The sequence below is a fragment of the Gossypium hirsutum genome, chromosome D10, assembly GCF_007990345.1.
Source record: "Gossypium hirsutum isolate 1008001.06 chromosome D10, Gossypium_hirsutum_v2.1, whole genome shotgun sequence".
Taxonomy (NCBI): domain Eukaryota; kingdom Viridiplantae; phylum Streptophyta; class Magnoliopsida; order Malvales; family Malvaceae; genus Gossypium; species Gossypium hirsutum.
Window position 1 is genome coordinate 3,220,411 of NC_053446.1, and position 22,656 is coordinate 3,243,066.

Sequence of the window (22,656 nt, forward strand, 5' to 3'; positions counted from 1 at the left end):
AACATTTTTTGCCATTCTTATTGCTTTAAACGAACCTTTTTTACCAAGTTTATTTTCAGCATTATAAGTAGTTTTAGCAAAAGATCATTTACAATGCTAAAATATATTCTACTCTTAAAACAAACTTTAAAAATGATATACATTAAGAGAAAGATAAACTATATATCCAATGTCACTAAACTATGCTTCAAAAAAATTACAAAATAATCATTAAATTATTTAAATTTTTTTATTGAAGTTACTAAATTGTTAAAACCGTTCTTATATAGCTTTCTAACTACACCAATCAAAAGTTTGCATTCACTTTTTCATTTACAATTCAACTTTTTTTTCTTATAAAACTATCCTATAAACCAAAATCTAGACAATTTTATTCTAATCTCCAATATTAACCATCACATTGACTTGAATCTAAAATATATTTTACTTATCAATAGGTACTTATCTACCATACCAATTGTTGCTTGAAACTCACTAATCAGACTTTTTTTAAAATAATAAAAAAAAACCTTAACCTAATAACTTAAAAACTTAAATGAAAACTTTTAAACAATTTAAAGACAATTTCGTAATTTTTTTAAGTTGAGTGACCGAATGGTAAACTTGATAATAGTTTAATGGCCTTGAGTGTAATTCAACCAGAAACAATTGCTTTAAATAAAGATCTGAGTCTGAGATTGAAACGTATGCAGGGAACAGTGTACGAATCTCCAACGTCTCTCATTTGATGCCAAAGACACAAAGACAGGCACCATTGAACTTTGAGCCCCTTTCTCTATCTCCAACCCCCATGACCATGACCCCATCTAATATATATTGTCATTTTTGCCTCGTATTTTGGCAGCAAAGTTCATGCATATTTGAAATCACCCCCACCTGCTTGCCTCAACAGATATTATGATAGAAATTGGTAACATAAACATCCAAGGGATAGCCATGTATTTTTAAGCACAAAAGAATGATAAATGCTTTCAAGATGAAGATGATATGACCATGGCTTGCTTGGCTCTTCGAACTATTTGCATCCCTCTCGGTTAAGACAAGGAATGTGAGATTTTGACCAATCTTTCTCGTGCTACGCTTGCTTTACTGCGTTAAAGCTGAAGACCAAAAGTTAGACCTCGATGGTACACAGCTAGGCAAAGCATTATTGCATCACTACAGCATCAATATGGGGCTATAATTAGGTAAGTGATCTACAAGGTGCAATATAAACATTCCAAAGGTACAAAAACGCAAAGGGCTGGTTCTCAGCCTCACAAACAGTTTTCTGGAACACTGTCAAGAACTATAAATGATCAATTTAAGATCTTCTATCCAACCTCTTTTCACTGGATTTTTTCTCTTCTGTTTCTCGCCGTTTCTGCTGTCTGCCATTTAAGAATAAAAATGATATCAATACTGATTACTAAGCGGTAAGCACTAGCTCTAAGTTGTTTGTTTCAATAAATTAATCATGCAGCCGCAAAAAAAAAAAGAGATTATTATCCAGATTAAAATGCATGAAATCGAGGGGGAAGATCTGAACAATTTTTCATCAAGTTATAGGACTTACGCAAAAGCTGTGTACCCGGTTCCAGCATTAGCAGCTGATAATATAACTGTATGTGCTCCAGCAGCAGATAAAGAATGCTGTGCTCCAGCAGGAAGAGGATTCCTTCTATCACTATCCACCTGGAAGTTACATGAAACAATGAGAAACTTAGGGTTCATGATATCACAGATGATGTATTTGTGATAGAGATGCTAAGACAAGTTAGTACCTTATCCCATTTTGATTTCTTGTTTTGTCTACCATCCCGCACAATGTTGTTATCCACTGCAGTTGGACCTGAAGGCAAACCACTCCCAGCCGCAACTGAACAGCCTCAATCAATCAATATAAAAACAACCTCGCTAGATCTCAAAATACATACACTCATAAGAACATTTCATCAGGAAAAAAAAAAGTAAAGGAAAAACACCTGCAGTAGGCATGCTAACTTTTGGAGCAGGAAGAACCGCTCCCGGTTGATTTCCACCAGGTACAAATTCGACCTTTTGGTTCTTCTTGCTTTCTTGTTCCTTCCTCTCCCTTTCACATTTCATATCAGCCTCTGCATTTAAGCAAACAAGTTTAAGAACAGTAAAATGTGTGAAAATATATTGGGATTAATAGCAAAAGCTTTGACGAAAACAAATAAGAGAAAGCAACACTCAACAGTTAATGCTTAGATGCATCCAATGCCAATTGAGCATAGAGTGCGACTAGGTGCACCTACACCTTAGCACTAGACAACAAAAGCACCTCAAACCCTTTCAGGAGAGACCCATTTGATCAAGTGCACACATAGTGCACCTAGGCATGCTTTATTGTAAGGCGATAAACATAAGAAACAACCATCTGATTGAAGATCTCTTTAATTTCTTTCATTTTTCACTTCTTTCATTAGATATACATTTACTAGTAAGAAAGGGATAGTAACCAACTTTGTACTGCTCAATATTTGAGTATTCAACTTAGACATTGATCATAAGGAAATCATGCATATTTACTAAAAAAATCACATGTTCTGTAGATAAAAATAAAGTAGATCACACTTCAGAGTTTATTATGCATACAAAAACTTGCACACATGCATTTTGTGCTTTACTTCACTTAGGCTAGTGCTTTTTTTTTCCCCCTTGTGCCTGAGACAATACAAGGGTTCTAGCGCCTAGAGCGTGACTTTTACCCTTGACAACACTGATTCAATATATAAAAGAGAGAATTATAGAAGCTAATGTTATAACCTATTTCATCATAGAAGTCGCTTTTGTCATATCCATGAGGATCGAACACATCTTTACTGAAGCAAGACCCTATCTGATCAATATCTTGATACCTCACAGCATGCAGCAAGAAGTCAGGGTTCCTATAATCCTTCCTATTCCGAACTTCAGCATTGAAGCTTTTTCCAGCTCTCTTCAAGTTGAGAAATTTATCTATTTTCCTCTGTAGTAACATACAGAAAGAAATGAAGGTCATCAATATATAAAACTGAAGGAAAACGCAATATAACTTGGATCATTCTAGATTATCAACAAGGGGTATGCTCATTGGTATAAAAATGAAAAAAGAGCAAGACAACCACTAATACATAAGGATTAGGTATCATGAACTACCAATCTTTCATTCAGCAGCAGAGGGTGGCAAGTCGGCAACAACTGACATTGTAGTTAAATAAACCAAATGAAATTCAGGAGTGAGTGAGCTAAAAATTACAAATCAGGCCTGTGGAAACAGAAATCTGACATTTACAACTTATTGAGTGCCATGGATCAGCATGCCTTCAGATGGCAAATAAGAAAACCTTAACTACACCTAGCTACCTTCCTCTCTCATAGAAACACAGAAGTTCCAGCACAACATGGTCCATCTCAACTGTTAACATTTGGGTGGGGTTACATAAGGATAACTTCAAGCTTTTTACATTAGGTCCAAAGAAATATAATTAATAACTAATAGCATACAAAAGACACTTACTTGTAGCTCCTCCGAGCACTTGACCTTTGGTGGAGGTGGAAGAAACTTATCCAAGGGATCAAAATTGTCTACAGAAACGGCTTCCTCAACTTCTACACCATCTGATTCATTAACAGCATTGGTCAAGGTCTCAGGCTGTAATGGTTCTAAATCCGATGATTGCGGAGTCAGCTGAACAGCCGCTGGAGGCGTTTTTCCTTGAAAATCACCTGCAAACAAATGACGAATTAGGAAGCTATCGATTTTAAAAGTAACATTTGTAGTTAAATTAATCGAATGAAAGGGAAAAAAGGAAATAAATAAGTACCATTGGCATTCTGTTGCTCTATGCCAATCATGAGGTCATCACTGCTTCCTAATTCCCCTTCCTGCACTTAAACATGGAGGAAGTAATCTAACCACGTATCATTAAACAATAAAGGAATTCAAAAAAAAAAAAGTCTTTGGCAAGGCGGAGAGGGGATTACCTCGGGCTCCGGTGACATGGCAGTTTCATCGTGGCCATAATCAACAATGGTCAGCCTTCCTCCTCCACTTCTCTTCGACGCAACAAAAGGTTGAGGTTGCTGCGGCGAAGAAACAGAAGGCTCCTGCTGTTGTTGTGAAAGGTTGGTGTTTTGGTGAGGAAAAGGAGGCGTATTATCGTTGGTTCTCGAATCTTCTTCCATATTGTTATTAGATTCTCTGTACTCGTTTTCTTCTTCTAGCGGTTGCCCTTCTTGTTGTTTTTCTTCTTCTTCCCCAGTTTGTTGGTTTTGCCGGTGGTCACCTTCTTCGATGTCTCCCATTTCTTCGTCATCTTCATCGTTGTACATGGATAGCAAGGCAATCCCTTCGGATTCCTTTTTCCTCGACGCCATGGAATCTAGGGTTCCTGATTCGGCGGGAATTTCTTAACTGATTTGAAAACTAGTTCTATTAGGGTTTCGGATTAGGAAAATTAGGGTTTGGATTTCAGAACCAGTTGATAGGGGAAGCAGTAATTTTCGAAAATTTTCTGGTGGGGTTGGAGGTGAGTGTTGTCAAGGCTGATTTTGATTTTGATAGGTGAAAGAGCTGGATCTGAAAGTCGGGTCACGGTTCAAGCCCAAACAAACATTTTGATCCTTCAAATTAAGGCCCAACCCATTTCTTATTGGACCTATTTCTCATTCCCGATAATTTAGAGCTCAAAAGGCGGATTCATTTACAATGTTATTTTGGAGTTGTAAATTATTATCGCAAAATAAGAATATTCATTTTGAAATTATTTATACCAATTATCAAAGTTATAGTCTTGTTGATGAGTCAAAGTTGTTCACTCGAACGGTAGAGAGTAGCATACAGTAAATGAGGAGGTATTATACGGAGTTAAGAGTGTTAAGCCTAGTAGGAATGCCCCTTAAAAGTGTTTTTAGGAAAAAGTAAATTTTTATATGTCCTGATTTGGAGAAGCATCTTTTTCTCTCAAAATGCAGCTTGTTTAAGAATATTTTTGTCTCAAAAGTGTTTTTTAAAAACAATACTAAACTATCCCTTAGAATGAATGAGGGGAGATCTTGAGAAGAACCGTTTTTATTGATATTCTAATATTCATAATCTATTACCTGTTGTAAGGTTTAGAGATATTTAAGGGTACACTTATACGACACCGGTCTTGTAATTTGTGGGTTGTCATTTGTTGTAAATATTTTCTTAAATTGGTTACGTGAGTTAATATGACCATTGAAAGCAATCTTATCAAGATGGACAAGCTTGCTGTGGTCTTAGTCTAGGTGAGGTACAATGCGTATAATGTAGTCTCTTTGAACAGGTATGAAGGTTTGGCAAGGTATGTGTAACAAGTCTAATGCAAAAGCATGACATAGTGTTACATAAATTTGAGCTCACAAAAGCCTCAAACATTTAGCAAAACTCATCGTTGATCACAAGACAAGTTACGCGAAAGATGGGTTACTTCATTAGTCACTCTGCAAACTAATACTAACATAGTCAGAGGTCAACCAATGAATAATTTTTTAACTAGTTTTTCAAACAACTTAAAAATTAAGTATAAATATTCACCTAAGACCCTCTTTTCTTTTCTCCGTAGTCTATATTATCAACTTTCACTATGTGCTTAAAAATGTAAAAGTATTATAAATGTCTTTCTATTAGGAGTCAGCTTGTATTTTGCCCCCTCTACTGAAGAAATGGGCAGATTAGTTATTTTACATTAGATCAAAAAGCAAACTAGTCTTTTTATTAAAAATTTCATCAATTCTATTGTTAAAATCTGGTTCCTGTATATCAATATGAGGTACATGGCATGCTACATGTTACTATATCGTTATTTCGTTAGCCATGCTAATTTTTAACAATACAAATAGATGATTTTTTTTTAAAAAAAAGGACAATTTATATATTTAAATATATTTTCACATATTTTCTAAATGATGAGTTATTTTAACATTTTCTACTTGCGGAAAAGTTTTTATTGATTAAAAAAAGGATGATAGTGATTTTAAAATCTTTGGTGGATTTGGTTTGATGAAGTCACGAGTGTTCAACAATAACCTTATTTTCTACCAAATTATTGCAAAAGAAAAAAAAAGGACAAATTGACCAAAAAGACGTGATGGAAACCAGACATTAAGTTGATTTAGACGTGTAAATGGATGGGGTCGGGCTGTTTAAAAAGCGAAATTATTTGGATAAAAATATAATTTTAAAAAAATTTAGAAAACGAATCAGGCTTTAAGTAAGGCTTTTCTTGCTCTCTGAACCCGGTCTAGCCCAAATTTATAAAAAAACTGCTATTTTCTTCTTCTTTTTTTTTACTGTTTTGTTATTATTTTCTGTTTTTTTCACTATTTTATTATCATTTCACTATTATATTATTATTATTTTGTTGTTATTGTTTATATATTGTATAACTCTTGTTTTATTATTAATTTTATTATTATTTTAGAGATATTTGCTTGTTAAGTTACACTTATTTTAGTGTTATTTAAGTATACATATTTTTTTAATTTATTTCTAATTTAGTGGGAAAATATTTATTTTAATGTTTTTGGTATTTTTGATGTATTAATTTTTTAAAAAAAATTATATAAAAAATTTAATATATACAGGTCGAGTTTGGACAAAATCTTAGGCCTATTTTTCAAGCCTAGCAAGTGGGCCTAAGATTTTGGTTGGGCCTAACTCGAACCAAACCCGACTCATGGACATTCTAATATCATTATAGGTTCTTATTATATCTACTCTGTTTGATACAATGCCTTAAACTACTCATAGTCCCTCATCACCTTTTAAATAAGAGGATAATACGCTTTAATGTAATCTAACCCACATCCTCCTACATTAACAACAACACTTATATCAGTTAAGTTAACACTCAATCGAAAAAAAATATCAAATTTAATACTAAGTTAGCTGCCTGTTTTATATTTATCGCCCCCCCCCCCAATGCCAGATTGGCCAGGTGTACTTTTCTTATTCATGTACCTCGTCGATGATTAAGTGCAACCATAAAAAATACAGTACCAGCTATATTTATTCACGTGGTCCACTTAAAATATAATTATTAATTTAAAGTATATCATATAATATTTACTTTTATTTTGAGTGATTTTATTCAACTTAAATAAATTAATATCTTAATTAATTTCACTGCATACCAAATGACATTTCTCTTATTTATTTGTTTTTTCACGAGTTCCTCTCCGACTTTTAATTAATTATATTTATTTTGTATAAGAAAAAGTCAATGGTATCTTACTGGTCACGTGTATTTTTTTTATAGAAATTAAACAGCAATTTATGCGATTATAACCATTGATTTCATTATAAAATCAAAATTTTATAAACTAACAACACGAGTAGCTATGTTGTCTAAAAAATTCTTAGCTTCATTTTGAAATCTCGGCACATTTCATGTGTATTTAAACAATAATCAATTATAAAAAAATATGAGATTAAATTTGGTCATTAATATTTACATAATTTGTCAAAATGATCTAATTGTATTTTTGAGTCTTTTTGGGTCATCAACTTTTGTTGTTTTTTTTTTAACAGATTTAATGAAAGTACTGTTAAAAAATTAACGTGGATGATGTAAAATATTTTTAATGAGATGTAATTTATTACTTAGATAACTCAATAAAATAATTACATGTAAAAAAATAATAAAATAAATAAATCATACATGAAATTAAAAAAAACTCTTAATTTAAATAAAATAAACATAATTAAAAAAAATGAATGCATACGTTTGTTTACTAAAATGTTTCATAAAGATAATTAATTAATCAAACCGAAAATACTGAATGCATGCATTCATTTTGAAACTTGTTTTTAGATAATTACATTTATTTTCTTTAAATTAACTTCATGAATTATTTATTTATTTTATTATTTTCAGCATGTAATTATTTTATTGGGTTATCTAAGTAATAAATTACATCTCATTAAAACTATTCCACGTATGAAATTCCATACCATCCGGTTAACTTTTTTAACGGTACTTTCACAAAATCTGTTAAAAAAAACAATTTGAAAAAGAGAACAAAGGTTGATGACAAAAAAAAGAAGCTTAAGAATACAATTAGGGCCATTTTAATAAAAATATGTAAACGTTAGTGGCCAAATTTATCATTAAACCTTGATTTTATACACTAAATAAAGCTTTTAATTGGTAATGGCGAAGGTATCGAGATCCATCATGCGCAATTAGAATGAGTTAAAGCACTTGAGACTAGGTCCATGTATTATAGGGATTGAATCAAATTTGTCTATCTATTATTAAATGAATCAATTTATTTCTTATACTACAAAAAAATAATAAAAAGAGTCCAAAGTAATAGAATTGACATTTATTGTATAAAAAATATCTTGAAAATAATTTTTTTCAATTTTAAACAAAAATTTTCAGTTATGGTACCATAAAATTTTTAACTTTAATAAACCATGTTTTTTAAATTGTAAACTTTATTCCAATTTTTCCAATTTGACATTATTTGATGTTTTTAATAATACAAAGACTAAATTGCTAGAGAGACCTCCTAGGTATATTCACTAATTAAAATGTGTTGATCTCTAAATCCTTAATTAATTAATTCATAGCTTGTGCCGTAATAGTTTGATTCTTGATTCCAATTCATAGTTTTAACCAGTTCTATATATAATAGCATTTATTAAAGTCTTTATTTTTCAAGTATTTATTCCATAATTCCTAAAACTTCAGGCTGAAAATTAGTATTAGCCAACATGAATTTTTCTATATTTTTAATCATGAATGGCTAAAAATTTGATCAAAGATTGGATTGATGGAGTTTTTTTTTAAGGGTCGAAATTAAATTTTAATTTTTGTAACAGTAAAAATATAATTTCATCATTTTAATAGTCTATATATTTAAAATTTTTAAAGGATTAAATTAAAATTTTATCATCTTTAAGGGGACTAAAGTGTAATTTTACCTTTATTAATTTAAAATTTTAAAAATTTTCAAAAGTCTAAATGATAAACTTTTCATTTTAGGGGCCCTGCAAGCCCGTAGCTACACCCTGATTCATTTTAAAATTATTGGAATATTAAATTTAATAAAAAAGATTTATTTGAAGTTTAAAATAAAACCTGTTGAATTCATTAAGAAGGGGGAAATGGCATGGCAGCGTGTAGTGCACGTATCCACGTAAGCATAATTAAGGAAAATGGTGAGCATTCCTGTTTCAGCAGGTTGGTAAGGAAGAAGATTAGGTTTGAAAAGAGATGGGTGTTGGGAATGCAATGTGCAACATAAAGTGAGATAGACAACAATCATATAACACGCTCTCCCCACTTGCAGCACTCTTTAACCATGAAATCGCTGTGTCTGTTCTGTCGACTCGAATTGTTGTTGAGCTGTCACCGATTTATATCTCACCCGCCTCTTTCTTTAATTTTCCCACGTAGGTTCCTCCCATTCTACTCTCTCTTTCCATTTCTCTTTTTTTTTCCTTATCAGATCGCGACAATAATTTAAAAAAAACCCATATTATTAACATACATAATACGTTTCACATTGATATTTTAAATAAAATTATAAAAAAATTGTGTTTTATGAGAAAAAGAAACTTCTAAAGGAAAAAAATAGCTTACTAAAGTAAAATAAAATATTATTAAGAGGAGACTGTATATTCGAATTTTGAAAATAATATTGTTGAGAGAGATAATTACAAACCTAAACATAGACATAATATATATATAAAGAGTACCCAAAAAAGAGCAAAATATCATTAAGTAATTAAATTGTCCTCTAATATAAATCGATGAAAAACATCTGAATAGTCCAAATTAAAATAAAAATCCATGTTATCGGGCTAATTTATGTATAATCCCAACGGTCGGACTTATGAACATCCCGGAAAATAATGGAATCAAAGCTAGCACACAATCCTAAAAAATGATACGGGGGAAGCCATGCTCCTTAGCTAGAAAAGTGCTCCCAAAGTAGCAATGGCCACGATTGAGAGCCTATCAAAAGATCCCTCAAGTTGACGCGTGCAACCCATACGAACATGGCATCCTCATCCCACATGATTGCTCCCATAGTTGCTCATATGTTCACTATGTCGCATCAACGTAAAGCTTGAGCTGCTCACCAATAGGTGCTTCCTATTTCACCACCTTGGGTCTTCTAGGCAAAAGGGGTGCTTGAATACGATTATGAATTCTGAAGTTTTTCTGGAGTGTCCAAGCTTAGAAAATAGCATCTTGTGGAACCATGACATTTCCTTGATAGAGCTCCATGTTCTGAGCATTCCAAAGCTGCCAAAGGACCACCAAAAGCCTTGTGAAAGCCTCCTTGTCAAGCTTTTGTATTGCGAATTTCATCCAATCAATGAACCGGCAAAAAGAGGCATTAAGTAAATTATCATCAATACCTTGTTAGAGAAAAGGCAATCCTGAATGACATGCAAAACATCCTCTCTCGAATTATCGCATCTTCTATACTGAGGGTCATTATATAATGAAAAAGGGACACATTTAACCATTGTAGAGAGAATCTTGTGACCCATTCTCCACCCAAACATTTTGGTCTTAGGTAAGGTTTTCGGTTTCCACGTCTCTTTTCAAAAACATAATTTATGTTATCAGAGATAAGGTTAAAAAATTTTGAAGCAGCTGAGTTGATGAGTCATAATTTATTATATTAAGTCAATTTGAAATTGTTTTGAAGTGAGTCGTACGAAATTAAATTTGATTTGAGTTCAGTTGAATAAATTTATTCAAGTTAATTAAACTTTTTTAAACATACCAAATTAAAATCTTGTTAACAATATGACTAAATCTCAAGCTAGAACACGTAAATTTGATATCATATGTATTTCAAAGCGAAATAAGAGGAAAAAAATATGCTTTAACAGGATAAAACTTGATTTTGTAAATTACTTGTTTAAGCTATAAAATTTAGTATTTTTTTTATAATTTAAAAGTTTTTTAAATTTTTTTTCGAATTCTTTTTTTTCATAATTTTTGAGAGGGATCAATTTGAACATTTTTTAAAATAACAGGGATCTAAAAGGTATTTACAGCAATTTATCTGTTTTCAAGAGTTATAAAAATTCAACTCCACTCAAACTAAAAAAACTAATCTGAATTACTTATTTAAATTGATTTGAAAAATATTTTATCTAGTCGAATCTACCCGAGGGCTCCGGCCCTCCCAAAATGAGATTTTTTTAGCCTTTTTAAAATTTCTAGAATTTTAAATTAAACCTCGACTCCTATAATAAAAAAATTAATTTAATCATTCAAAAAATTACAAAAATATAAATTACTAAAATAATAAAATTATATTTAGACCATCATAAATAAACAATTTAATTCCGAGTCTCCTAAACAAAAATTTGAGATTTCGGCTCTAAATCTTGCTTTGCTTTTTTGAAAAGAATGTGGTGTGTAAAACACAAAAGTTATTTTCTATTATAAAAATATCATTACACCCCTAACACAATTCATTCAATTTCTTTACGTATTCGTATAAATAAATGGCTAAAAGAGAGTAAAAAAGAAAAAGGAATATAGAGCATATTTTGTTGGCACTTTGTATTGCCTTTGCATTCCATGTTTTCTTTTTAGAGTTTATGCGAGAAAATATCATGGCGGAAATCAGAAAATATTTTTAAGGAGTAGAAATTTACGATAATAAAAATATAATTTTATGATTTTAATAATTTTTAAAATATTAATTTAAATTTTTATTATTTTTAAGAATTAAAATGTAATTTTATTTTTATTAATTTAAAATTTTAAAATACTTAAATAGAAAGTATTTTATGAGGCGGGCCCTTTCAGCCCCTAGCCACCCTGGAGAATATAATGTTAAAATAAAACCTTTAAATATTTTTATTAATTTCCATAATTCAAGCGGTGGCAGTGAAATAAATAAATAAATAAATAAATAAATAAAGAAGAAAATTTTAAATTAAAAAAAATCTATATTTGTTTACAAAATGAATGGGGATAAATATTTAGATTTGAATTTTAAAATTATTATATATTATAAATCTAGAATTAATGTAGATAAATATTTTAAATACTTATTATTTAAATTTTAAGGTATTATTTTTTTGGGATAACAAATGTAGATTTGGTTGGATGAGTTTAATTCGATCTAATTTGAGTTATTTTTATTTGATTTTTCAAATTAATTTTAATAAGTAATTAAGTCTTTTGAGTTAAATTGAAGTTGAATTTTACAAATCGGATAATTTAGAACTCGAAAAATAAATTGATGTAAATACCCCTTTGATTATTGATAGTTTTGAAATTGTATAAGTTGATCCCTCTCAAAATTTAACAAAAAAAATTAAAAGTCTTAAAATATATATGAAAATTCTAATAATATATATTTTAAAAAATACCAAGATAATAAATCTTATTCCTTAAATAAGTAAATTATCAAATCAAGTTTATCATAATAACTATCTTGTTTTTTCTCCTATTTTGTTTCAAAGTAAATTATCAAATCTTATTCATGATCTTTAAATCAAAATTTAGTTATATTGTCAACAATATTTCAATATAGATATCTAACCAGCTTATTCAAAAATACTTATAATTTTAATTATATAAAAAATAATTTTAGCGGATTCAAACTTAAAAATTTTGTCAATTTAGATATTTTTTGAAATTGATTTTGCTTACGAATTTAAAAATTCAACACATAATAGTATCTCATTCGAATTTGAATTTAGATGGTAATACTTAGATAATTTGTAGATAATAAACGAATTCAAATTTTGGATAAATTTAACACAAATAATAGTATTTAATTTAATTAAGATAAAAAAAACTTGAATAATTTATAGATAACAAGCGTATGCATGCGGAAACCACATATTTAGAAGTTTAAAAATAACACATGGTTTGAAACTAATTAATCATAATAACACATGAAAGATGTACAATATTAAAATTAAAAAAATTAAATTGTGAGTAAAATGAAATTCAAATACATAAATACATTAGATAAATAATACTAAATGCACTACAATTAGTTATCATGGTTTTGTCAACAATGATGAGTTAGTGTCGAGTTTACTTATGACATTAACTAAATTAATAACATTATTAATATATATAATTAATGGGGATAATAAGTTTGTGCATATTAAAATAAAAATGTATAAAAGACATCATTTATTACAGGATCAAACCTTACCATATCCATATTTTAATTGATTTATGTTATAATTTATTTTAATTACATATGGATATTATTGTAAATTTTTAATTAAATTAGTGATTCGACTGATAGTGACAACCTAATAAAATACTTTTATATAGTATATATAAAGGAAATTAAATTTTCAAAAAAAATAAAATTCCAATAATTAAAACAATTATAGATATTCGGCCATTGTGATCTCTAAATTAATATATGATTTTTTTATGGAAAATGTGATTTTTTTTAACTTTATGAATAAAACTAATAAAATATTATATATATATATATAAATGCAGACAGTATATTCCCTTCCAAAATAAAAGCATCTGCTTTCCCTAACCCGGTAACAAATTCAATTTCTTTAAGCTACTCACTTACCCTCTCAACGAAGGACACCTATACACACAAGAACAACAGCAACAAAAAGCCCCTTCAGGCCTTCTAATGGCCAATCAATAATCAATCAAATTTCCCATTTTTCTCTCAAATAAGCGAAAACCCTAATCATCTACGATAATGGATTCCACCTCCAAGTCCAACGCCGCAACCTCATCAAAGAAAGACGCCAACAATGGCCAAACTCTTCTCTTAGGACGCTACGAGGTCGGCAAGCTCCTCGGCCATGGCACTTTCGCTAAAGTCTACCACGCTCGTAACGTCAAATCCGGTGATAACGTAGCCATCAAAGTGATCGACAAGGAAAAGATTCTCAAGAGTGGTTTAATCGCTCACATCAAGCGCGAAATCTCTATTCTCCGCCGCGTTCGCCACCCGAACATTGTGCAATTATTCGAAGTCATGGCTACTAAGTCCAAGATCTACTTCGTTATGGAATACGTTCGTGGTGGTGAACTGTTCAATAAAGTGGCTAAAGGGCGATTAAAAGAAGATGTTGCTAGGAAGTATTTCCAGCAATTAATCTCGGCCGTTCATTTTTGCCACGCGCGTGGCGTTTACCACCGTGACCTGAAACCTGAAAATCTACTTCTCGATGAAAATGGGGATTTGAAAGTCTCTGATTTCGGGTTGAGTGCTGTATCGGATCAGATCCGGCAAGACGGTTTGTTTCACACGTTTTGTGGAACCCCGGCTTTTGTTGCGCCGGAAGTTTTGGCGAGGAAAGGATACGATGCGGCGAAAGTAGATATCTGGTCTTGTGGAGTGATTTTATTTGTTCTAATGGCAGGGTATTTACCATTTCAAGATCAGAACATTATGGCTATGTACAAGAAGATTTACAAGGGTGAGTTTAGGTGTCCGAGATGGTTTTCACCCGAGTTAATTCGGTTACTCACCAAACTCCTAGACACCAACCCGGAAACAAGAATTACGATTCCAGAAATCATGGAGAAACGTTGGTTCAAAAAGGGGTTTAAACATATTAAGTTCTACATCGAAGATGATAAGTTATGCAGTGTCGAAGACGATGATAATGATGTTGGGTCATGTTCAGACCAATCATCAATGTCTGAGTCAGAAACAGAGTTGGAAACGAGGAAACGAGTTGGCACATTGCCAAGGCCAGCTAGTTTAAACGCGTTCGACCTTATTTCTTTCTCCCCAGGGTTCAACCTATCCGGGTTGTTCGAGGAAGGAGAAGAAGGCTCCCGGTTCATTTCAGGGGCACCGGTTTCGACAATCATATCGAAATTGGAGGAGATAGCCAAGGTTGTTAGCTTTACAGTGAGGAAAAAGGATTGTAGAGTGAGCTTGGAGGGTTCTAGAGAAGGAGCTAAAGGTCCATTATCGATTGCTGCTGAGATATTCGAATTAACCCCTTCATTAGTCGTTGTGGAAGTGAAGAAGAAAGGAGGGGAACGAGGAGAGTATGAGGATTTTTGTAACAGGGAATTGAAACCCGGGTTAAAGAAATTAATGGTTGAGGAATCACAATCTTCTGCAGCAGCTTCACTTGCTACTTCATCATCATATTTACCTTCGGATACTGAATAGAAGAGAAAGGGGAAGAAGGGAAATATAAAGGGTACGCTTTTTTTCTCTTTTTTCTTCATGTGTATCATAAAGAGTTGCTTTTTTGTTCATCTTTCGTATATGTTCTCGTTTTTGTTGTGCTACTTAGATGACTTAATATATATATGATTTGTTGTTGTATCGAGATGGACATAGTAGAATACAGAGAAATTGAATACAGATTTCTACTAATCTTGGCAATTTGGTTTCTGGCTTGTACATTCCCATCAACTTTATTGTGAAATGAATCTCTATGATATATTGATATATTTTTACTTTTATGGTCTTTGAAGCTTGCATTAGCATAAAGCATGAGCAGTATCATTTGCAATTATGGCAAGCATGTTCAAAAAGCCTTAATCTCAAATTGTAACCAGCTGAGTTTAGTATTTGCTGCTGATATAAATGAGTTCACACTTTCCAGTTTTACCTTCTTATGGTCTAATTTGTGATATGAACTTATTCTGACCTTCTAAGTTTTTCAAAGTCTTGGATGAAGTAAAAGTACGATGAAAATTTGTGTGCAAGGAAGGGAACCTATATTTGTTAGTAGGTTAAAATATGCTGCAATTCCTTGGAATTTAATCTTTTTATTTTTATTTCTAAGAATTTAAAGTCTGGATTTAAAGTAGGGGACTATATTTTAATCTTGTTGGCATTGAGACAAATGCTAGCCAAAATTAAAATCCTATTTGGTACGAGTATAGTATATGAGTTAGAAATAAACTATTTTCACTAGCTAATTTTTAGCCACTTGCGTATGGCTTGCTTTGACCATTTTGAAGGTTGTATTATTATTTATATTTTTACAGTTTTACTCGACTTTCTAATTCCAAGTGTAATTTTATACCAATGGTTTTTTATTTATGACAACTCATTTTAATAGTTATGTAATAATTAAGCTTTTTCTTATATTAATACACTAAGTTATCAATCAAGACATGAATGATTATGGTCACTTGCAAGTTATGTATCTCATTTGTATAAACATTTGATGAAAATGAAAGGCACTAGTAAACATCTTTATACAATTATCAGACACTGCATTTCTTGCCAAATCCCGCAAACATCAATTGTAAAGCTCCAAATGGTTGTCTAATGGCGTGTTGTTATTATACAAAGCCGAAGATGATTGAAAGGAGAGCTCATAGATAATGACTGAACCAAATATACTTTTTAGAACATCTAATTCATGGTTCGTTGATGACAACTCCGTTCGGATAAGCCACAGGATTTTGTTGGGATTAGACAATTATACAACACATTGTTGTGACATTAACGATTGCGTTCCTGTGTTGTCATTATTACAAAATACAAACCCTGTGATTGAAATAAACCCCTTTTTTTGTCTGGTCCTTTGCCTTGCAAAAATTCTGACTCTAATAACTGGTCAAACTGTAGAAAACCTCATAAAGAGCAAAAGAAAATAGTTTGCACATGTTGGGGGTTTTGTTCTGTTTCTGAAATTTTCTTGTTTTAAAGCAATATTTGCCAATGTGGTTACCAATTGTGGAAATGGCTAATGACTTCCATTATATGACAACCAAAGTGATTCCCTGAATCAATACTCACTTGGAGAGGAGCCCAAGATTCGTTATAGATATAGCTTGTGCTTACTTGTAGTATTATAACATTTTAACTTTCCGGTTCTTTTCGAATATTTTTACTTTTTCTTACATTTGTGTTTGCTAATTATATTGGGCGGTTAATAATCCAAGTTGGAATTAGGTTGAATTTTGTAAGCTGTTGTTTTTATAAGTATATTTGGGAAAAAAAAATTTTAGGGAAGTTAAAATTTTCAGTTTCTAAAAAAAGTGCTTTTGAATCCATTTTTAATTTGGGGAAAATATTTTTTTCTCTCAAATAGCGTGTTTAGTAATACTTTTGTCCCAAAAGTACTTCCTAAAAGTAATACCAAACTGGTCCTTTATCCATAAATTCAAACTTGAAATCTTATTTAAAAAGTATCAAATTTTTTAGTCCTTGAAAAATAGTTCTAGTGAATTAGATCGATAAATTTTATATTGCTTAAAATATGTCATAATTTCCTGAATTTCTTATAAATTTGAAATTTAGTCCATGTGCTTCTATTTTTAGAAATTTAACTTATTTACTTTTCAGATTTTAAAATTTAACATTTTTAAATTCAAGCTCATTACAATAAAAAAATTAAAAATAAGAATATAAAAGGTTATAATCACTTTCATATTTGGATTCTTTTAAGGATTTAGGTGGACCAATTTTGTGGGTCAAATTATATCATTTTGTACGTGTGGTAATGTTGAGGTAGCATAATAGATAAGATATTATATGTGATTGGAAATTTTCAACCCTTTTAGACGGTACATGTTTATTTGAATATCACATCACATGGGTTGTTTTTCGTTGAAGTTTGATTAATTTGAACTTTCAAATCAATGAAATTGGACCAACCTCTGATATCAAACATAGTAAAGGTTATTAGATGGTAAACATTTGTAATTCATGTATTGTGTGTGGGTGTTTTTTCTAAAAATATATTATTATTAAATATGCACAGACACGTGGAAAATAACACTATGACTCACCCACAAGAACAACTCACACACCCCACGTGCCCGACCCCATGCAAACATGGTTAAAATAAAATTGCCAGTCTTTGCCAAGTGCCACGTCTATCTTTACACTCATTGTATTTTGCTTTTACTTTTTAAGTTTTTTTAAATCTAACATGAGAAAATATCAAAATAGGTAAGTTTACAAGCAGTGACGGATCTTGATGTTAATTTTGGGGATATAATTAAAATTCTAAAACTTTTGGATGACTTAATAAGAATTTTTAAAAATTTTAAGAAGTTTAATTAATTTCTTTTTAAAAATTGAAGGGCTTAATAAGAATTTTAAATTTTTTTTGAAAGGATAGTTAAGATTAAAATTTTTTAAGAGGTTTAATGATAATTTATAAAATTTTAGGGACCTAATTAAATTTTTTATAAATTTTGAAGGGCCTAACAACACTTTTTCAAAATTTTGGGAGAGGGGAAGGCCCCCTTGGTGCTCATGAAAATTCACCTCTCAAAATATATTTTCTTATATGAGATTTTGATATCCATGGCTAACGAGGTCCTTTGTAAAATTTTAAAAAAAAAAAACATAAATCATAATGATACTTTGAAAAAGAAAAGATCACGACAATTAATTAAATTAACCTTTATCTTTGTGAATGTCGAGGTCCTATTAAAAACTTTTTAACTTTAAAATTTACAAAATATAATATCTCACTTGTTTATTTTTTCATAGAAAACCTTAATGTTTTTTTTTTCTAAATTCAAATTTTGAAGCATTCCAGTAAAGCTGTCCGTCTGTTGAGATCGAAAGGATATGTCGCTCAGAATGCAACAATATTGGAGTATTCTCCAATGGCTATGAAAGTAACATAACGTCACCAGTTGATCATTCATTATCAAAGAGACCCATATGTTGAATGATGTGGCGTTATTGACAAACCTTCCAGTTAATGAGCATCCACTAATGAGAATTTCTAAGCGCAATCTAGCAGAGGTGTTTGTTGCGGCATTTGAAATAGGTATCAACTATAAGATCAACTTCGGTGGGATTTGGATTAGGTTAATATGGTTGAACAACTATTCCGAGTATCTCTAAAAAAATCCACCTTCTCACAATATTTAATATCACGTTAGAGCTTACATTCTTCAATTGATCGAAAGTGTATTGATACTGAAAAGTTTGACAATTTAGTTCATTTCATGTATCTCTAATTTTTATCTAATTTCAAGACAACCGAACATACAGTCAAGGTATGCAAAATTGCTTATATTGACCGCCAAGGAAGTAAATAGTTACCTTTTTTATTTTACACTCATGAGAGTGAATAACATCTATCCTCTTTGAGAATCTCAATTTCCCTCTTGCTGAAGGTAAAATTAGAAGCATTTATAAAATGTATTACACCCTAAATGTTTAATATTATTATTAACAGGTGGTCTAAGCATCGTGACCATACAACTTACTGAAAAGATAATATTGCTTGCTAGAATAGCGAAACATTTGATATTGAACTAAGGGGTTTTTTGGGGGAAAATAGTAAATTCATAGTCCGGAGGCTTGTCTAGAACATCGTGAAACATATATATATATTTATTCTTGAAACATTAAAGTAAAATACATATAAAATCTAGATTTTTTTTCCTTTCGTAAAATGAGAGAGTTTGAAAAGTTTTGTGACGAGGAATTTTTGGTGAAAATAAAAAAGAATTGAATGTGATATTTATAAAAGAGGATCTCGATATCTATGAGTGTCGAATTCCTTTTATTAATAAGTTGTTTGAATCAATAAATAATAACATCACGTAGATTTTATGAAGATTTAACAACACATAAGGATTGAGCTTTTCGTAATGTACATAAATAATTTTCTCTTGATATTTAGAAAATAATTCTGAGTATTAAGATATATATTTCAAAAATAATTTTAGAGTTACGTGGTTTAATAAATATTTTATTTTCTATATTCAAATTAAAAAAAAAAGCCTAAAATATTTTTCATGCCAAGCATGCCTCAAGTGGAAACAAATGTTTGTGGCTCCCTTATTGTGTCTTTCGAGTTTTGAATCTTAATGTCATAAGTAGTAGATTAAAGCTCGTGGTTATTGCGCACAGAGCGTTTTTTTAGAAGTCAATTTATTAAATGGGGTTCACTTAACTCACATGAACTGATTCGATTCGTGGAACCAGTGGAAAAGCGTATCTACTTGAAGCCTTAGTAGTTCGGTGAAATACTCCAGTAAAACTAGAGCTACCAGGATAAATACTGTAAATCTTAAAATTGTATAGAGTTTAAATGACTTGCGACTCTCAATTGTAGATAAGCTCTAATCCCGACTATCGATGTAACTCTATCTATACTGTTGGTTTTGGGGCAGCTCAATTATAAATAGATGCATCTCCCTTCATTTGTAATCAATTCATTCATTCCATTCATAGTTATTTATCCAAACAGTTGGTGTGTGTTATCTTTCTTTTGACTTTTCTATTCTTCGTTGCTCTTTTTTTTTTGAAGTTTGCTTTCGCTATATTTCAGTGTCTTAGAGAAATTTTATAAGAATTCTCACTTTGCAAAAGTTAGATTAACTTAGGCGTATTTAAAGAAAAAAAGTTATCTAAAGTCGTAGAGTTTACAAGACTAAACCTGCAATTTAAAAAGGAAAATAAAAAAAATGATATATATTTTTCAGTATTTGGTCTATTAATATAATTGATACAATATAATAAATGATGATATAAAATTATACAAATATAAATTATTTTCTTTTATATGTCTTTTAAAATTAAAACAAATATAAATTATTTTATTTTGTATGTCTTTTAAAATTAAAGGAAACAATTAATATAATCACAGTAAACTCACCCATTAATTAACGCCATTTTTCTTATAATAAAAATAAAAATGCTTGAAAAAAATGGTGAAGCAATTGGTAGATGAACGTGTTTTGGCATGGAGAAATGATTTCCTCGTTTCCAGAAACCAAGCATGTAAGCACCAAAAAAGGAAAAACAAACAAACAAACAATGCTAGCTGGTGATAAACAAGATTTTTCTCATCTAAGCACCAAAAAAAAGAAAGAAAAAAAAAGCCCGTATGCAAAAATGTGAAGGGGGAGGGTGAAAACAAGCGTGAATGAGTTCCACGTTGAACCAAGATTGTTTCCCATATCGACACGTTTATCCACACAACAACATCAGCACCAGCTGGTGATACGCATGCATGACTCTTCAACCCCCCTTCAAGCTGCCTTAGTCAAAGCTTGAATTGAATCCCACCCCCATTATTAGTTTTTTAAAAAGCTCAGTGTAAATTGACACACAGTCCACCCATGTCATCCCCCTTCTTATACCATTAGCCATCTGTGTTTTTTTACTGTCACTTTGAGTTTGTATTATACTATTATCATCTCCATTAGAAATGACGAGTCCGGTCGGTGAACGGTTCTCGGAGTTTTTTGATAAGTGGATATGTCAACTTGATGGGTATTTACAACAGTTAGTAAGGGTGTCTAGGGAAGGTTTAAGTGAAAGTGAGCATCAAACTTTGGTTTCGAAACTGACTGCTCATTATAAAGAATATTACACTGTTAAATGGGCAGCTGCACATGAAGATGTGCTTGTGTTTTATTGTCCGGTTTGGTTAAGTAAGTTAGAGAATGCTTGTTCATGGTTAACCGGTTGGAAACCGTCTATGATATTCGGTGTAGTTGAGTCAATGAGGAGGAAGAGTGTGGCTGAGTTGACGGAGGAGCAAGTGCGAAAGATAGAACAGTTGAGGGTGAAGATAAAGTTGGAAGAAGAGAAAGTGGAAAGGGAAATGGAGAGGCAACAAGTGGCAATGGCTGATCGGAAAATGGTTGAGTTGGTTCGTACGGCGAGGCGGATAAGGAATGAGGAGCTGGTGGTGGTGGTTGGGAATCATCAGGTGGAGGGTTTAGTTGAAGTGGCGCTGAAGGGTGTACTTGCAGGGCTAGAAAGGGTGATGAAAGCGGCCGATTGTGTGAGACTCAAGGCCTTGAAAGGTGTTTTGGATGTTTTGAATCCATCACAGTCACTGGATTTCTTGGCTGGGATCTGCATGCTTCAGATTCAGATCAGGAAATGGGGCCAAAACAGGGATAACCAAAAGGGTTCGAATCCGATAATATTAGGAGAACTACACAACAATGTCATTTTTTAAGGCTCCAACATCGAGCATGGCCGGCGGCAGACAAAGTAGGCAGAGCTAAATGCATGCGCCATACTAGCAGTGTTAATATAGGTTCACATGTAACCAGATGTAGGTGATTTTACTCGTTACATCGAGGTTGAAATGTTGGTTTTTTTTTTCTTTAGAGTCTGTCTGGTTTGTCAGTCTCACAGCTTTAAATTTTGCTCCTTCTTTTTCGCATTTTTCAATTTGCATAAAACTTGAACAACAAATATACATATATATATATGTATGTGTGGGATCTATTGACACGTTGTTAGAGATTGAAGTGTTCCTTTTTAGAGCTGCATGTCAATTTGCCGACAAGCCTGAAACTGATATAACCTCAAAATTGGTTAAAGCAGAAAAAAAAAAGATATCTAGATTACATCGAATATAAGAACCGGTGAAGCAAAATTCATGGCATTTTCGGCTAAGACGACATGAAAACATCGGATAATCCAAAAAGCTATTCCAAGGCATGCAAAAAAACACAAGCTTCTGTACTATGGCTAAGCTAATTCAACCCACACCCATTTAGCATATACCTCACCTTAGCCAAATATAGGAATAGTATGAATGAGCAGAGTAGATTCCTTTGTTAAATGCTTTTCCAAATCAATCCCTTCCGGCAATGAGGTGTCAATGTTATTTTGATGGTAATTTTTATAACTTGATACTTGACAATGCAGTCGGTATACGATCTAATCCAGAAGAGCATTGTTGGAAAGTGTTGTACAAACTATTTGCAATTGTTTTAAATCAAAATGCAT

At 31.5% G+C, this 22,656-nt stretch overlaps 3 protein-coding genes across 11 annotated transcripts; 2 read left to right on the forward strand and 1 right to left on the reverse strand.

The window, feature by feature from the left end:
* Nucleotides 1-595: 595 nt before the first annotated feature.
* LOC107913160 (SAP30-binding protein) lies at nucleotides 596-4,533 on the reverse strand. 9 transcript variants are annotated; one of them, XM_016841638.2, is made up of 9 exons: nucleotides 3,973-4,533; nucleotides 3,813-3,873; nucleotides 3,506-3,714; nucleotides 2,773-2,974; nucleotides 1,965-2,096; nucleotides 1,764-1,831; nucleotides 1,556-1,674; nucleotides 1,323-1,370; nucleotides 596-1,158 (listed from the first exon to the last, which is right to left on the reverse strand). In XM_016841638.2, exons 1-9 carry the CDS (start codon nucleotides 4,363-4,365, stop codon nucleotides 1,095-1,097), a joined length of 1,296 nt encoding a protein of 431 aa, XP_016697127.1. In that variant the 5' UTR covers nucleotides 4,366-4,533; the 3' UTR covers nucleotides 596-1,094. The 9 variants fall into 9 exon arrangements, with proteins under 9 accessions (XP_016697127.1, XP_040958753.1, XP_016697131.1 ...); XM_041102819.1 differs by having other exon boundaries at nucleotides 596-1,100; nucleotides 3,973-4,532; XM_016841642.2 differs by having other exon boundaries at nucleotides 596-1,100; nucleotides 1,764-1,845; nucleotides 3,973-4,532.
* Nucleotides 4,534-13,492: 8,959 nt separating this feature from the next.
* Nucleotides 13,493-15,419, forward strand: LOC107913159 (CBL-interacting serine/threonine-protein kinase 12). Its single transcript, XM_016841636.2, has one exon. The coding sequence runs from the start codon at nucleotides 13,696-13,698 to the stop codon at nucleotides 15,130-15,132; it is 1,437 nt and encodes a 478-aa protein (XP_016697125.1). The 5' UTR covers nucleotides 13,493-13,695; the 3' UTR covers nucleotides 15,133-15,419.
* Nucleotides 15,420-20,792: 5,373 nt separating this feature from the next.
* LOC107913158 (protein DOG1-like 4) lies at nucleotides 20,793-22,130 on the forward strand. The gene has a single exon (XM_016841635.2). The coding sequence runs from the start codon at nucleotides 21,113-21,115 to the stop codon at nucleotides 21,872-21,874; it is 762 nt and encodes a 253-aa protein (XP_016697124.1). The 5' UTR covers nucleotides 20,793-21,112; the 3' UTR covers nucleotides 21,875-22,130.
* The last annotated feature ends 526 nt before the right edge of the window (nucleotides 22,131-22,656 follow it).